This window comes from Engystomops pustulosus, chromosome 8 (assembly GCF_040894005.1).
Source record: "Engystomops pustulosus chromosome 8, aEngPut4.maternal, whole genome shotgun sequence".
Classification (NCBI taxonomy): Eukaryota; Metazoa; Chordata; class Amphibia; order Anura; family Leptodactylidae; genus Engystomops; species Engystomops pustulosus.
Window position 1 is genome coordinate 19,286,588 of NC_092418.1, and position 16,836 is coordinate 19,303,423.

General features: G+C 43.7%; 1 protein-coding gene across 3 annotated transcripts in view; it reads right to left on the reverse strand.

The window, feature by feature from the left end:
• Positions 1 to 16,836, reverse strand: part of PKD1 (polycystin 1, transient receptor potential channel interacting) — a 58,623-nt gene that overhangs the window by 14,782 nt on the left and 27,005 nt on the right. For all 3 annotated transcript variants that reach the window (XM_072120011.1, XM_072120010.1, XM_072120012.1), the window contains exons 6-21: positions 13,565 to 13,779; positions 13,133 to 13,248; positions 11,748 to 11,874; positions 10,463 to 10,719; positions 9,296 to 10,066; positions 7,994 to 8,125; positions 7,503 to 7,678; positions 7,290 to 7,423; positions 3,476 to 7,077; positions 3,234 to 3,383; positions 2,942 to 3,085; positions 2,554 to 2,833; positions 2,252 to 2,465; positions 2,003 to 2,162; positions 1,450 to 1,596; positions 1,217 to 1,361 (exon numbers count right to left, since the gene is read on the reverse strand). In XM_072120011.1, coding sequence (XP_071976112.1) covers positions 1,217 to 1,361; positions 1,450 to 1,596; positions 2,003 to 2,162; positions 2,252 to 2,465; positions 2,554 to 2,833; positions 2,942 to 3,085; positions 3,234 to 3,383; positions 3,476 to 7,077; positions 7,290 to 7,423; positions 7,503 to 7,678; positions 7,994 to 8,125; positions 9,296 to 10,066; positions 10,463 to 10,719; positions 11,748 to 11,874; positions 13,133 to 13,248; positions 13,565 to 13,779 — 6,770 coding nt within the window. The remainder of the gene's footprint in view (positions 1 to 1,216; positions 1,362 to 1,449; positions 1,597 to 2,002; positions 2,163 to 2,251; positions 2,466 to 2,553; positions 2,834 to 2,941; positions 3,086 to 3,233; positions 3,384 to 3,475; positions 7,078 to 7,289; positions 7,424 to 7,502; positions 7,679 to 7,993; positions 8,126 to 9,295; positions 10,067 to 10,462; positions 10,720 to 11,747; positions 11,875 to 13,132; positions 13,249 to 13,564; positions 13,780 to 16,836) is intronic.

The window sequence follows — 16,836 nt, forward strand, 5'->3', positions numbered from 1 at the left end:
TGATCGAGGAACAAAACTTGCTAAAGAAACCCAATGGTTTTTGTCTGTTATAGCTTCTCATCCCTATTAAAGTTTACATGGCTGAGCTGCAATGCCACATATGGCCAGTGGGCAGTAGGGGCGCTGTTTTTGGAAGAAATCATCCATGTTATTCTAATCTTGCAGAATCCCTCCACCTGCCTGGACGCACACATCCATATAACAGATCACTACGGCGGTTGTGACTGCCTATTGTACAATGTGGTCTCACAGATAATGATAGATCTCTCCTCGTCGCTATGGAAGCCTTTAAATTCCTTTCCCTCAGGAGCACAAAAGAGACTCATAATTCATGGAAAACGTTTTTTTCCTTTCCATTTCAGTGCAGTGACATAAATAACAGGTCTTTCTATCATCCCATTCCACCCGTGTAATCCAAGAGCTGCAGGGAAATCTTCCTCTGCAATTTTACGATTATTTATGACGACTCCGTCTGCGTTTTCTAATTGTTTGTTTGCCTGGGGCCTGATCGCACCATGTAAATCACATCAGCCGCAAGGACCAGCAAAAAAATTACCACATGAGAGGAGGCCATCCCTCATCGGCAGCAGTCATTTCCCTGAAAGATGGCTTCACTGGGGTTTTCCCGCCATTTTCGGCATAATGCACTCAACAGTGGCTTCTGTGCTGTTGCTAAGTAACCACAAATGTCTGCTCTTTTATTGTAGAATTGGACAATTGCCATAATTAAGTCGATAAAAAGATTGATAAAATTTCAGTACTTAACAATATGATGCGACAGTGACATGACGAGCTGCTTAAAGGGGTGCACTCATGTATAGGATGTTATAAGATGTCTTGACTACATGATAGACGCAGGGTCACACCTCGGCTTGTTGTGCATGCGCGGTCACTCTCCATTTTAGTCTATGGGCATGACAAAAATAGCAGGGATTATAGACTCCCATAGACCTGAATGAAGTGTGTCCGCGCATGCACAGAAAGCTCTCCATTCAAAGTGGCCAAGGAGGGGGTCAGGGAACCCCATGGGTGGGATCATAATCAATCATGTATTTATGACATATCCTGTGCTGCCTTGTCCCCACTGAAGTCATGTATGAAGTCAGCATGTATGTGTATGATAGGGATGGGTGAGACTGCTATAGGACAGACATACATTCAGCCATCTCATGTGTATGGCCAGCATTATACCGCTACACGGCAGGACCTATCTTACCCATGATGTTTAGTATGTTGTCAGCAATGGTGGTTGGGGTCATCATTCCTTGTGTGGTTTCGTTTTGTAGGATAGACATCATGTCTTCCAGCTTGCTGAGCGTTTTCCTCTGACAAGACGCACATGCCAACTCCTTGTTGCCCACCTTAAGACAAAGGAAGAAGTTATGACCCAAACTATCTATCTGTAAGTGCACAATCATCAGATCTGATACATACTGCCCCGATACTTACCGTACACTGCGCAAGAGCTGCTGCGATCTGCCGTATATCATCCACCGTGTTCACTTTCAGGGATATGAGGGCATCGGTTATCTTCTTGCGCACGTCTCCCAGTTTTAGGTCACTTACTTCTCCAGACTTGCCTATAACTTGCTCATACTGAAAGGATTAAAAATACAGATTTAAATAATAAAGGGGATGACTAAAGACTATGTCTCAGCACATTCCAGTTACTGTATTTTTCGGACTATAAGGCGCACCATCAATAAATGTCTGCTAAAACGTCTAGGTTCATATATAAGGCGCACCAGATTATAAGGATGAATGACCAGCAGGTGGCAGACCTTTGCACAGTTCAAGGCAGCTGTTGTCTGTAAGTACGGTTCATATATAAGGCGCACCTTTGATTTCTGAGAAAATCAATGGATATTTTGTGCACCTTATAGTCCGAAAAAAACGGTAAGTGGAAACCATGAGAATATCAGGAAAACCCCTTTAACATACACAACAGAAACTGGGTAATTCTTCCTTTGTCCTGTGGTGACGCTGCAGGGACCGGACTTACCTCATTCAAAACAGTGATTAGAGCCAAGGAATACTCGGCAACATGTTGGGGGTCTCCTTGCTTCAATAAACCCTGCAGATGAGACTCTGTGAGGTTACGTAACCAGTCTGTAAAGCTAAGATATCCTTCAGGAAGGACTGGCATCAAAATTTCCATGGTGCTGAAATTCGAGAGAGACATGGAAAAATAATGTCTAAATCCATTAAATACTACTGCCATATTGGTTGCGAAATTTATGGATTCACTTACTGGTTTAAAGCCATGGCTGTCGCCCCCTGTTGGTCCTGTACAAGTATAGACACCTCCACCATAAAGTTGGACTCCTGGTAGCCAACAGGTAGGAAAGTGATGTGCTCTGACCGGCTGCCCTTGTATACCCAGAAGTCGTCACAGTGTCCACCACGGCAGCGCTTAGTCCTCAGGATGAAGACTAGGGACACCTCATCTTCCGTATCTCTCCACCCTACAATGATGGTCAAGATTAGATATGATGCAGACTTGTCCTCAAGGATATTTAGGTAGTGGAATAGTTGGGTAGAGAAGGCACCGACCTGTACACTCAAAGTGAACTGGGTCAGTCAGAGCATGTATGCTTCCATTAGGAAATATTCTGCAGGTCCCTCCAGAGGGTGGAGTATTGGGGAGCAGATCTATAGAAGCGAAGCCCTCCTCCTCCATTGTGGGGTCACTGACATGAAGTGTAAACTTGTACCCCTCTCCATCTTTCAGCACCCCCTGCCTGAGAACCAGGTTCAGCTCTCGGTCTCCTGTGGTTGTGGTGCTGGCATCCAGGATCAAGGTTTTGTTACTGAAGCTTTGAGCCGTCCATCTCTGCTGCGAAAAGACAAGTCAGTGACTAAGAGAAATAAAATTCTACCAAATATCGAATTAAGTTACCATAGAGGGTCACAATGTGGAGAACCAGAGAGAACATCTTACCCCAGAGCGAGCCTCTTCTTGACAATTAGAGCAGGATCCTTCCAAGTAAACATAGGAGCTAGCACTCACTTCATACACAGACTGTGCCTTGCAGGACACACACTTCAGAGATACGATGGGAACACTGCCTTTTTTAATTAAAACCTGCAAAAAAAATGTAAACATTTTTTTCCGAAAATCAGGTTTTATGATTTGATGCATAATATGACAGATAAATTCTACTATAACACTGCCCCCTACTGTATACTGACTATAATACCCCTATCTCAACTTGTTCCTATTGGTCACTAACCGTTTGGTTTGTGGACTCGGGATGTCTGCCGGGTTTACTGACGGTCAGAAAAAAAGTGTACTCCACGTCCGGTTCCAGCTTTGACTTATGTATAAACATTTCACCCAAATCTGAAGTGACATCCGAATTACATGTAGCACTTTCCAAATCCTAGAACGGAATAAGCAAATTAGTTATCATGAGGTGAGGGGCAGCAGAAGAGCATCTCTAATGGTATTCAGTCAAGACATCATAGGACTTACCTTCATCATAGTTATACATGACCATTTATATGAGAGGGGAGTCTGCTCGTCTTCTTCTAGGTTTGGGTCATAAGACTTCTTCCCATCCAATATCAAATCCCGACTACTTGACCAAACTCTATAGGATCCTCCATCGATAATCGGCACCAATCGGCTTGGCAACATGGTCACATTGGCATAACTGCTTCTTGCCAATGGTGTGTCTCCAAAGGACACAGAGAAAACAAAACAGTAGTCTCCAATTTCCAGAGCCAGCTTGGGCACAACTAGCTGAGGACGACTCATATCAACATTTAGAAGGTGGACCCTGTCATTCTCACGGTAGTGTAGACAACTGGTTGCTTTATAGATCTCCCACAGATGTTTGGTTTGGTAGCTGATGCACCCCCAGAGATTGATCTCAGCCTCAATATAATTCTTCTGGGATCTTCTCATGATGACTTGAGTAGGTAGCTCCAGTTGCACTTCTGGTTCCTCACACTCAAGAATCCGAGTGGTTACAGTTATTTCAGAGACCCAAAAGCTAATTAGATTGGAGGCATTAACTCTCACCCTGAAGTCTCCAGGCAACTTGTAAATATGTTCTGGAGATGTAGAGTAGGTCACCAACGGTGGTGTTTTATCTCCAAAGGACCACTCAAATCTGACATCCAAAGGGCTAGGAAGTACAATGACGTTAAAGGTGACACTTCTGTTTACAAACGCGTTGACTGGAACCAGTTCAAGTCCAACAATCAGTTCTTGGACTTTGATAATCTTGGAGATGTTCTGACTGCCTAATGCATTAGATGCACTGATGTAAATGGTGAGGCTTCCTGCACCCACTGGGGTGTAAGTCACATTCCTACCTGCTAAGCTAATGGCCGGGTGACCCTGCAAATCAAACAGCCAAGTGTAGGCAACCAGAGAGCCATGACTGACCTCTGCTCTGAAGTTCTTCTCAATCCTAGCTGGTATGGCAACTTCACAACAATTTACCAGTCGCAAGTTCTGTATGGCTTCAAGCACGGATATCATGACTGTGTCCCGTTCTTTACTCACATTGTTATGTGCAACCACTGTCACTGGATAGCCACCAATTTTTGTAAACTCGTGTGTGTAACTACTGCTGTTAAGAACGATGGAGAAGTCTCCATTAATGGTGAGCTCATAACTGACTGAGGAACCAGCAGACAAACTAACATTGAATGTGACTAGATCCCCAGGTTCTACCACCATCTTGCTCACATGTAGCTTTAGACCTTCTATCCTGTCTTGCACGGTGATGTTTTTGGCAGCAATTTCCCAACTCACATCGTTTGAGGCATTGAGACTGATGGTGTAGAATCCAGCTTTCTCAAATAGGACATTGGCCACATTTCCATCAATGACCGCACCAGGGATAGTCCATCTCCATGACACATTTGTACCATGTTGAATACTGCTGGTGAGGTGCAGGTTTGTACCTGTAGGTACATATTGCTCCAAGTTCATTATGGATAATCCCTCAATTGGCTCTTGAACAAAGATAGTGATTGTTGAGTTTACCGAGCCTAAGGTGTTGTTGGCAATGGCTAGTACCTCCTTTGGAGCAGAACTCTGAAAATTATACAAGATGTAGGACTCATAAGTGAACCAAACAACACTCTCCTCCAGATACCAAGTGTACATCACCCCAGATCCACTGCTTAAACTCATACTGATGTTCACTGTTGTGTTAAGAGCAGCCGGATTAGGAGATGCCAAGAGATGAATCTGGCCAAGGGTTTCCACAAACACCACGTTGATCTTCACACTGGAGTTTCCCAACATATTGACTGCTTTTAACATGATGGTATAAGTTTCTGGTTCCATGCTCAAGAACTGATAGGTTTTACCTCCACCACTCTGAATAATACTGTCATTCTTTAAGATAAACCAAGTGTACGAGACGTTGGTCCCATCTTTGATGGTGGCCTGCAGAGGTAGGCTTTTGTTGGTTGGGTAACAGCAATCGTTGACCAAGTCACCCGTGGTAATCTGAAGCCCTTCAATGGTCTGTAACACATAGATTATAATACTGTCCTGAAGTGACCCAAGCTCGTTCTCCGCTGTCACAATGACATTGAATGTTCCGATAGAGCGGAAAGTGTAGGAAATGGTCGAATTACAAAATATCGGAGAACAACGATCACATAATATCCATGAATAGCGCACATCATCCCCGGACTGAAGGAAGGCTGAGAAGGTCACAGATCCATTTAGAGGCACCACTGTCCTGGTTGCGTTCATGGTTAGTCCACGTATACGTGTCTTGACTGTTACATTCATATGTGTCCTGCTGCTACTTACACCATTGAAACCGCTAAGGATGATGGTAAAACTGCCGGTGGTGTTATAACTATAAGCGACTGACTGTCCTTCTGCATTTATCCCATCTCCAAAATCCCAGTGATACTGGACTTTAGTCCCACTGCCTACAGCTGCAAACAAGTAAAACTGATCTACTTCTAGATATTGGGTCCCATTGTGTTCAATTTTGATAGTCCCAATAGGTTCTTGGACGTCTACCAAGGCAGTTCCGTTGTGGAAGGAGACATTGTTGAACACAGACACCGTCACCTGATACACACCAGGAACCTTGTAAAAGTAGCTGACCTCTGTCCCACCATTATACTTGGAACCATTGGCCCCAAAGTCCCATACATATCGGTATTGGTAAGCAGGAAAGACAATGACTTGGAAATGACTCTCATTGCCCAGACTTATATACTGTTTGGCCGGCAACAAGGTGACATTGACTATTTCAGGCTCGATACAAACATTGGAGTAATAATAAGCTTTGTTCACGTGACTGGAGAGGATGAGGGTCAATGGAAATATTCCACTAGTCGAGAAGTCATACTCTACTGATGGATTCCCATAAACCAAGATGCTTGAGGAACTATTACCAAAGGTCCAGTTAAAGGTGTAGTGCTCATAATCCCCGGTAACGTAAGCCTTAAGGGTGACGTTTGCATTTTCGAGGATGCAGGTAGATGGCTCTATTTTGAGGACCTGAAGGACATACACACGGACTTGAATGAGTTGGAACAAGGAGTTGACCGCATTGCTAGCAGTTACGTTCACTGTGTAATTTCCATCTTTGCAATATGTATAGTTTATCATCGGTTCATTACTCTCAAATATATACCCATCGCCCATGTTGAACCTCCATGTGATATTATCCCCGGTCTCCACAGAAGCATTAATGAAGGTCTGTAGGCCTCTCTCCGTGGGTTCATCAGAAGATACAACCAATCCGGTGATTTCCTCATAAACATGGACGGTCTTCATTGCCTGTATCTCACTAATGTTGTTGACAGCTATGACAGTGACGTTGTAGGTCCCGATGTTACCATACGTGTGGTTCAGTACTGGCTCACTGGTATTGTAGTAGGTTTCATCTCCCATAGTCCAGGTGTAGAGGACGCCATATGGTGAGGGTTCAGGGATGACTTGGAACACAACTGACTTTTCACTGACCAAGACTGGAGCATCGGTAACAATGGTTAAGTTGGTCAAGAAACCTTGGACCTGCAGAGGGATGACCTGCGACATGTTTTCGTACTTGTTGAAGACTGCCAACGTCAAGTTATACTCTCCTGCAAAAGAAAACCATGACAAAATGAAATTACAAAATGCCTCCAATGCTCATTTTTACCAATGTGCCACCAATGCATTATTGGAATTTAGTAAAGACTTTCACGATTTTACACAAAATACATCCTGTTGTGGACAATTTGGGCTAAGGGGCAGTATATTGTATATATCGTATTGTAGATCCTTACATTCTGTAGGACAGCAGATATCTTACCAGATTCCCGGTAGATGTGGGTGATGTTATTCTCTATGACCACCATATGAACAGATGGGTCAGGAACTGGGAAGGACTGGTTATACGGAGGCTTGAAATGATAATCCTGCTGTGTGCCGTCCCCAAAGGTCCACCTAGAAAAGTCAACGTGTCTTGACATCAGTCTTTGAGACTGCCCCATCAGCCCCATACAAATAACATATAGGGACTCACCTGAAAGTGGCCTCAACTGCGGAGTCCAGTAAGATGGTGGCAGAGAGCTCCTGCAATGCATTCTGGGTCACAATGCTCGGAACTTCATTAATTTGAAGGTTTCGCATTGGGTTCATATTCTCTACGGTGACGTTGTAGGTTAAGGAGGCGCTGCTGACATGGTTGGAGGCGGTGAGCTGTGGAGGACCAGACACTGTTACTACATGGAGCAGTAAGGCAAGCAGGCCATAGCTAGCAATTGTCAGTATTAGGAAATCACAAATATTTAAGAGACAGAATCCCTTTAAGAGCAGCTCCAGTCTCAGTTTCCTTTATGCATAAGACATGGTTCAAATGAGGTCATACGGCTGTATAGTAGTAACAAGGAAAGAGGCTGGGCTATGACAACTTCAGTCTCTCTCATTAATTAAGATATAATTAGAGTGAATCAAACTTACAAAAGACCAAGAACATATAAAACATCAAAAGAAGAATAAAAATATATCACGTACCGTCAACTTGTACACAGCCGATGTCTGGTAAATGACATTAAAGACGGTGTAGTAATAGGTGAGAGACGAGCGATCATCCACGGTCCATTTGAACACCACGTCAGATCCTGATTCCACGGATGCTACATTGTTCTGGAAGACGAGACGACATGGCAGATTACATGGCATGTGAAAGATGGAGGAAAATGGATGTACTCTTCAAAATAAAACATCCAGAAATCATCCGGTAGCTCCTCATGGGCGGGGTTATGTCACATGATCAGGTGGCCAATTGTAGAGGTCTTATGGCTGAAAAACGTCATTATGTATGACATGTCATAGTCATACAGTGGGGATCAAATCATACAACCCAAGGCAACATATAGCCCTAGTCTGTCTTAAAGGGAAATGCTCTCAAAATGATATGTAATACATATAGATGGGAAGATCGCGCCAATTTGGTATTATAGTCGCACTATGAGATATTACTATTGGATTCCAATAAGAATAAAATATTATGGTAATTGTTATTTATGCGATTCTCTAACACTTTTGTTGGGCCGGATCCCCAGATGGAGCAGCTTCATTATAAGAGATCATTGCTGCTGATTATAACTCAAATAACGGGATGTGGATTGTAACATAAGGGCAGCACATGGTGAGAGCGTCCTGGGAAAGCGGATAGACAGGAAAACGCTACACAGGCGGCTTGGCTTCCACTCACCGACTGCGGTTTATGCAACATTCGCAATAATAAAGTACAGTATTCTGCTGAACATATCGGAGATGCAGAATCCACCTGCACAGCAGAACCCTGAATACAGTCACTTCTGGAAAAATTTTCCAGATCTGTCGGGCTTAAAGGGATGGGGACACTGTTGTCAATAAGCACCAAACTGAACAGCTTTATTGGAGGTTAAGGAGCACCTACAAAATTGTGAATTCAACCCCGTTCCAAACTCTGGACCTCTAAGGCCAACTGACCTTTGGTTTTCTGGAGCATAGGTGGCCTTACCTCTCTAAACCAATCAAAAAAGTTACCTTTACCCTTCCAGTTACTTGTTGACATACTGTGAATCCCTCTAATCTTTTGTGATCGGTGATGAAACCTGCTCAGTTTCTCTGCAGTGCCACCAGTGGTTAATTGAAGAATTACACCGTGCCAGTTTACACCAATTCATTATCTAGTCTAGTAGGTCCTCCAAGGTAAGAGACTCTTTGTTACTGCCCTACATTCTGGCCAAGACTAACCAAAAAACTAACTCCAATAGATATTTGAGGGTTCTCAATATAGACAACCTAAAGCACATTATTACAACTTACCACCCGTGTGTTGACCAGAACCCTCTCCTGCGGGTAGGGGCTGATGCCGAGTCCTCTGATGGGTTCTTCCACTTTTATTTGAATGGTTATGTTCTCAGAGCTTATCTCATTCTGTACTAATATCACAACCTTCGAAGCTCCTTTACCGAGACCCATTAGATTGATTTCGGCATAAGACCCATCACCATTTCCAGCATTACACTCCGAAATTCGGGTGGGTATCACTGGGGGACATGATTGCCCAAAACTCCAGCTCTGGTTAGTTCCAATCCAATGGGCTGTAGCATTGGATCCTGTAAGGAGTTTGAGGACCAGGACGGTATTATTGACCGAGACATAGTAGATCTCCTCTTGAGGGATTGGGTAGACCACTTTTAAGCCTGAAACTGGTGACATCACAGTGAAGGTACAAGAACGATTAGCTTCGGATAACGGGTTGCTGAATCGTGTCATGACAGAGTATCTGCCAGGATATCGGAGACCACCATTTGGTTGATGGCTAAAAATGGAAGACCTTTCTTCAGTGGTGCCAACGACTCTTATGGAACAAGAAGCTCCACCATCAATTTTACTGGGCCAATTGTCTCTGGTGATGTTGGCTAGAGCTCCTCCGAGAAGATCCCCAGGAATACAGTCCATCCAAGTCTGCTGGTGAATAACGTGGTAAGATCTGGACGGGTGGCAATGTAGTAGCTTCTTCGGTGAGGCGTCATGCTGGACAACAATGAGGGAACCTGGCAGCAACTCAACACTTACATCCTCAAACGATGCCTAAAAATTCAATAAAATGATCTAATAAATATAAACCTCCTAACCAGTGACACTAGTGTCTTATAATTAAACAAGATAGAAAAGGGACAACCATTTCGGAGAAGGTTTCTTCTTAAGAAAGAAGAATATTTTGCTTGTATGATTGTAGCTGGACTTCTAGAACTGGGGGAGTATCCAAACAATCAAACTGCTCTCCATCCCCTCCCCCTCTGCTCTAACAATCTAACCAGAAGCTGATGGGATGGGCTATGCTGTGGTCATTAAGGATCTGTGGGTGGTTTACTGTAGCAAATCAGCCAGACAGGTTCCCTTTTTTGTGGGGTCTGACTGCTGGAGGTATAAGGTCATCTTACAAAGGGGGGGGGGGGGGACCGACCAAAAGACTGGGCACATTACCAGATACTGCGTGGCGTTTCCAGGAGGAATAATGTAGAGGTATTCCTTTAAGAGAATGAAGTTCTGGAGGCTGGTATTGGATGGGGTTGGCATTGGGGTGGCAGAGAGGGTAGACTCGTTGGAAGGGAAGCAGCCGCTCTCCACCGGTAAGCTGCTATTTGTGTAATTGGATGACTCCCGGTCTTCCTCACACTCGGGCAGGCTCTCATTGCTGGGCAGGAAGGCGGTCGGGGAGGTAGTCCCTTTAACTGGACAATCTGGAGGAAGAAAAGAGGTTCTTAGGAATCAGAGACTAAAAATGTGCCACAGAGATCCACAACACAGCGATGTTATCTAAAGTTATCCTTCCGCCTTACATCTACTTATAGGCAGACGACTTGGGATTAAGTTTCCCTTAAAAGGGAGTGAAAGCTGATCCGGCCCTTGTCTAGACACCACCTAGTCTATGGCATAAAACCGGCATGAAGCCAAAGTTTATCCAGCGTTGCAGACAGCATAAGGCGAGGAGGTCTATAATGCTGGGGGGCCACTTACAGTCCTATATAAATCCAGATCGGCTTTACTACAGCCGGACAATTCAGCTCTGCTACATCTACAGGGTTAGCGGTGCCAGGACTATACAGATCCACCCATCCATGCTCTATGATGCGCCCCAGCCATATAATTATAAAATGGGCACAGCGCTGTACCCACACCCTGACAACGTGAGTGTGGACTTTCCCAAAAATGTATATAATCCTTTCTGTAACAAACACAAAACAGGGAGTTATTTTTGGTTGTTTTTATGCCATCTCCAAGGTACCTACCTATGTTGTTACATGTTCATGAATTTGAGCTATTTGGATAAAGTTGCTCATGTCTGCTGTGAGCCACTTATACTGCTCATCAGAGAGAGGTGATAATGTATGTATTGTCCCATAAGAGAGGTGTAATCAGACCTGTGTGTGTTGTTAGTAACAGCAGGACTGTGAAATATAAATTCTATAGCAGAAGCCTTCTGCTACTATGACTAAGAACTGAGCAGAGGGGCTAGGCTGTGTTCAGGGAAGAGATCGCACACACACCAGGGCATTAAGTCCAGTTACAATCCTAAAATATTAATCCATATATCACAGTCCTGCTGCTACTAATAACATACAACATGGTTTAATTACACATTCTCTGGGGACAATACCGAACAATGACTGCAGCCTAACATGGCCAAACCTGCTAGTAGTTTCTCTTTGACTAAATGTTTCTGTTGCTAATACATTGCTACAAAGCTTCTCTACGGTTAGTCACTTACCTTGCGATGTGCTCAGGGTATAAACCTGGAACTTCATTTGCACAGGGTCTTCCAGATCCTTGGTCACAAATTCGAGAGCTGATAAGTAGACGGTTTGTGTAAACCTGAACTCTGGGAAGATCAGAACCTGACACAATGATAAAATTAAGGTTACCATACAGGACAATGATACAGATTGCTCCAAAGCTGCACTCACTATTCTGCTGCTGGTGCAGTCACTGTGTACATACATGACATTACTTATCCTGTACTGATCCAGAGTTACATCCAGTATTATACTCCAGAGCTGCACTCACTATTCTGCTGCTGGTGCAGTCACTGTGTACATACATGACATTACTTATCCTGTACTGATCCTCAGTTACATCCTATATTATACCCCAGAGCTGCACTCACTATTCTGCTGCTGGTGCAGTCACTGTGTACATACATAGCATTACTTATCCTGTACTGATCCTGAGTTACATCCTGTATTATACTCCAGAGCTGCACTCACTATTCTGCTGCTGGTGCAGTCACTGTGTACATTCATGACATTACTTATCCTGTACTGATCCTCAGTTACATCCTATATTATACCCCAGAGCTGCACTCACTATTCTGCTGCTGGTGCAGTCACTGTGTACATACATGACATTACTTATCCTGTACTGATCCTGAGTTACATCCTGTATTATACTCCAGAGCTGCACTCACTATTCTGCTGCTGGTGCAGTCACTGTGTACATACATGACATTACTTATCCTGTACTGATCCTGAGTTACATCCTGTATTGTACTCCAGAGCTGCACTCACTATTCTGCTGCTGGTGCAGTCACTGTGTACATACATGACATTACTTATCCTGTACTGATCCTGAGTTACATCCTGTATTATACTCCAGAGCTGCACTCACTATTCTGCTGCTGGTGCAGTCACTGTGTACATACATGACATTACTTATCCTGTACTGATCCTGAGTTACATCCTGTATTATACTCCAGAGCTGCACTCACTATTCTGCTGCTGGTGCAGTCACTGTGTACATACATGACATTACTTATCCTGTACTGATCCTGAGTTACATCCTGTATTATACTCCAGAGCTGCGCTCACTATTCTGTACTGGTGCAGTCACCGTGTACATACATGACATTACTTATCCTGTACTGATCCTGAGTTACATCCTGTATTATACTCCAGAGCTGCGCTCACTATTCTGTACTGGTGCAGTCACTGTGTACATACATGACATTACTTATCCTGTACTGATCCTGAGTTACATCCTGTATTATACTCCAGAGCTGCGCACACTATTCTGCTACTGGTGCAGTCACCGTGTAAACACATTTAAATTGCTGAATTTTGTGTAATGACCTATGTAGCTCCTCAGTTTAGTACCTACCTCCACTTCCCCATAGGGGAAGGTCACATTCTCTGCTCTGGACAAGTTTTGCAGGGGCCAGTTTGTATCGAAAGTTGAAGTACCCACCACAAAGTATTCAGCGTTTAGAGTAAGAACTGGGGCAAAGAAAACATGAACATCAATCCAATAATATCAGTAAGAAAGGCCACAAAAGTCTACTTTAGACAACTTTTGGGAATAATGAATAATTTATTACAGTACTCTATATATGTAGTTTATATGGTAATAGTAGGGGGTCCTGCCAGTCTACCGAAATCCCCTCTATATAACCACTACAATCCCGCAGAGCTCTCACAGTGTAGTGCATTCCTATACCTCCGGGGGCGCTGCATGCTTGCTTACTTGCAACAAAATTCATATTTGTTGAGTTATCATGTACATCATCCTTAAAGAGCTGTACATGGCACTTACCTTGTGGCTTGTATTCACACACGTAGCTGTGTTTAGAGCTGCACAGGTCGGTGTTGCACACCCCATTGGGTCCCATTTTAACACAGCGATCTGCCTGGGATGGCTCTGGTTCGCCTGGAAGCCAGTTCTGGCAGCTCTCTAGGTCAAAGCGCTTCCCCGCAGGTAAGGATTCAGCACTTCTGGTGTCATTGAATCCTATCCATACCTCCTGACCACTGCACAGCAAGAGGAAGAATACATCAGTATATAAGAGGAAGAACATAGTCATAGTAGTTATTTCAGCATCCTATTGTCTGTGTTTAGAAGGAAACCTGAGGATTCTAGTAGTTGGTGCTAGAATTGAAGTGGTTTCCTGGATGAAATTGCTTCATTGCTCCTCAGGGGCGTAACCATAGGGCATAACTAGAACTTGGGACTGCAACTATAAGAAATATTATGTTTAGAATTGCTCCTCAGGGACATAACCAAAGGCAAAATTAAAGTGTTTCATTAGCACCTTAATATCATAAGAATTATGATCATAACAATTTTAATGCTTTTAGGAGCTCCTCGAGCGTGTGACCATATGAGCAATATTAGGGCTTTTAATTTTTCCTCGGGGGCGTGATCTTAGGAATAACCCAAAATGTTTTTAACTGCTCATTAAGAAGTAACCCTAAATTTTAATGTTTATTTTATTGCACATTTTTTTTATTGCAATACCAGCAACAGTAAGACTTTTAATAGCTCCGCGGAGGCGTGATCAGAGGAACAATTATAATGTATTTGATTGCTCCGCAGGGGCGTAACCATCAATACAATTTAGATTCCCAAACTGACTCAGTGGGGCTCATTTACTAAGGGTCTGTCGAACGCATTTCCACTGGGATTCCCGACGATTTCAATTTTGCGCCGAATTGACCTGGGATTTTGGCGCACGTGATTGGATTTTGGCACATCGTCGCTGGCTTGCATGTGACATAAATCGAGGGGGCGGGCCGTCGGACAACCCGACGGATTCGGACAACGTGCAGGATTTAACATTTAGAATTGTGTCACAAGACATGCACCGGGAAGAAGAAGGTGAACTCCGGCGGACCTCGGCGCAGAAGCGACGGATGCAGGAACTCGGGCGCACAATCTTAGTGAATCGCGGCAGATCCGAATCCTCGTCAGACAACGCACCGCGGGATCGTGACAGGACCGGGTAAATAAATCTGCCCCACTATTTCAAATCAGGAGCATTAGATTTGCATCGATTGCCCCCTATAGCGCACACTAATCCCTAGCACTTATGTAATAAATGCTCCCTCGTACCTTCTTCAACACAGTCGTTCCCTACAGTCGTTCCATGTGCAGTAGGTTCTCCTATACATATCTGTTGTTTACCCTGGCAGGTCCTGCAGCTCCTCCATCCTATTGATGGCCAGCAACTTTCCCCACCCTAGTTCACCCTAGGCAGCTGCATACTCTGCCTACCCTTAACCCGGTAAAAACAGAGAGGTCCATGAAGGCTCTTTTAGCCATGTCTAAGTGTAGGTCCATGGGTAACTGATCTTCATTATACTTTTGGGTGCACGTTAATTATACAATGTTAATTGCAATCATTTCCTATGTGTAATTATCTAAGAGGACTAAGCTCTTGACATGGCATAGACGTTCAGGCTACACATGTGTTTCCTCTCCCAGCATCCTCCGTTGCCAAGGACAGACCGGTTAAAACAAGCTGCCTATGGGGCCCCCGAGAAGAGACGGGGAAAGGATTGCAAACAGCTGCTGTAGGAATATGTGCACACAGGAGTCAGTGCCAGGAGCTGGCCGGCTGCTTGGGAGGAAATTACACATTGATCTCCGTCCTGCCCCTGAGACAGAGCAAATAATGGACAAAACGCCCCGGACATAAAGGTTCATTCACTGACGGCCCCCCCTAGAGGCGCTTAGAAATAAATATTACCCTAGAGCGGCTTAAACCAACCCGACCCTTATATCAATATCTGCTGGCAACTCACAGCTGGAGCTAGAAATCTCGTGTTATTTCAGATTTTCAAAGCTTCCAACTTCACAGATCCTGAAACTAGAGCCACATAAGCGGACACGCAGTTATATCATTAGGTCGATCCTGCCCCCTGGGGTATGGCATAGGGGGCGACATGTCATACCTGTTTTACAGATGAACATTATTCAGAGCGGTAGATGTAATTTAATTCAGGGTTATAATCTCAAATCTGATTAAATTTTACTAAATTTAAAGGAACCTTTTCCTCTGAAAACAAAAAATTAATTGTGTATACAAGAGGCATGTATTGTTAACAAATATGGGACCCTCAATACTGTTCCTGCTGATCACCTTGTTCCCTATGCCTCCCACAGTTTGGGTCCTAAAATGCCATCTGATTACTTCACAGAAGTAATTAGTCACAGACACACCCCCTTGTCAATGACAGCGCCATTGCCCAAATGGAGAGTACAAGGGTGGTTGACTCTTATGGTGCTTAATTATGCTTCTGTGTGTAGTTTTCGGGGTGGAAGGTTGCTTAAATAAAATTAAAGACCAAAAAGTCTTAGGGTTACGTTGGTTTTTAATAAAAATGGGGGGTGGGGATCACACTCACTTCTTGGCTCTGGCATCAGCACTCGGTCTCAGCTTCAGTTTCCCCCAGACTAAAAGTGCCGATGTCCCGTTTATTGACAACCCATAGGTCAACCATGAGAGCAATGAAAAAAAAAGTTTTCTATTGCTCCTCTGGGGCGTAACCATAATGCTTATAATTGTTCCTCAGGGGTGTAACCACAGAACTGTTAAAATGTTTTAAATAGTTTGTTGGGCTGTACCAATAAGAGGCATTGTAATGATTTTATTTGCTCCTCAGGGGCGTAACCTATAACAGCAATTGCAATGCTTTTTACTTCTCCTCAGGGGCGGCACCACAGGAATGATGAATTGTTATAAGTTCCTTGGCAAGTAACCATAGCAGCAAGTGTCTGATTAAGTAGCTGGAGACCCACTGGAACAATGCAGAATATAACAATGGAATAGAGCAAATTATTATTTAGAAGAGGAGTTCTATAATAGTAACCCCAGCAACATTTTTTTTTGGTCTCAGTGACAATTGGATTTGAAAAATGTTGGATTGTCATAAGAACCAGGATTAACAATAAATATTAATTCCAGACACCTTTGATAAGTGTTACAGCTGTTTATTGTAGCCTAAAGCAAAAGTACATTAAACTACATACATCCAGGGGAATGTTTTTAACTAGGGGTCGTATGTAACTGGGGTGTTCTTAAGTAG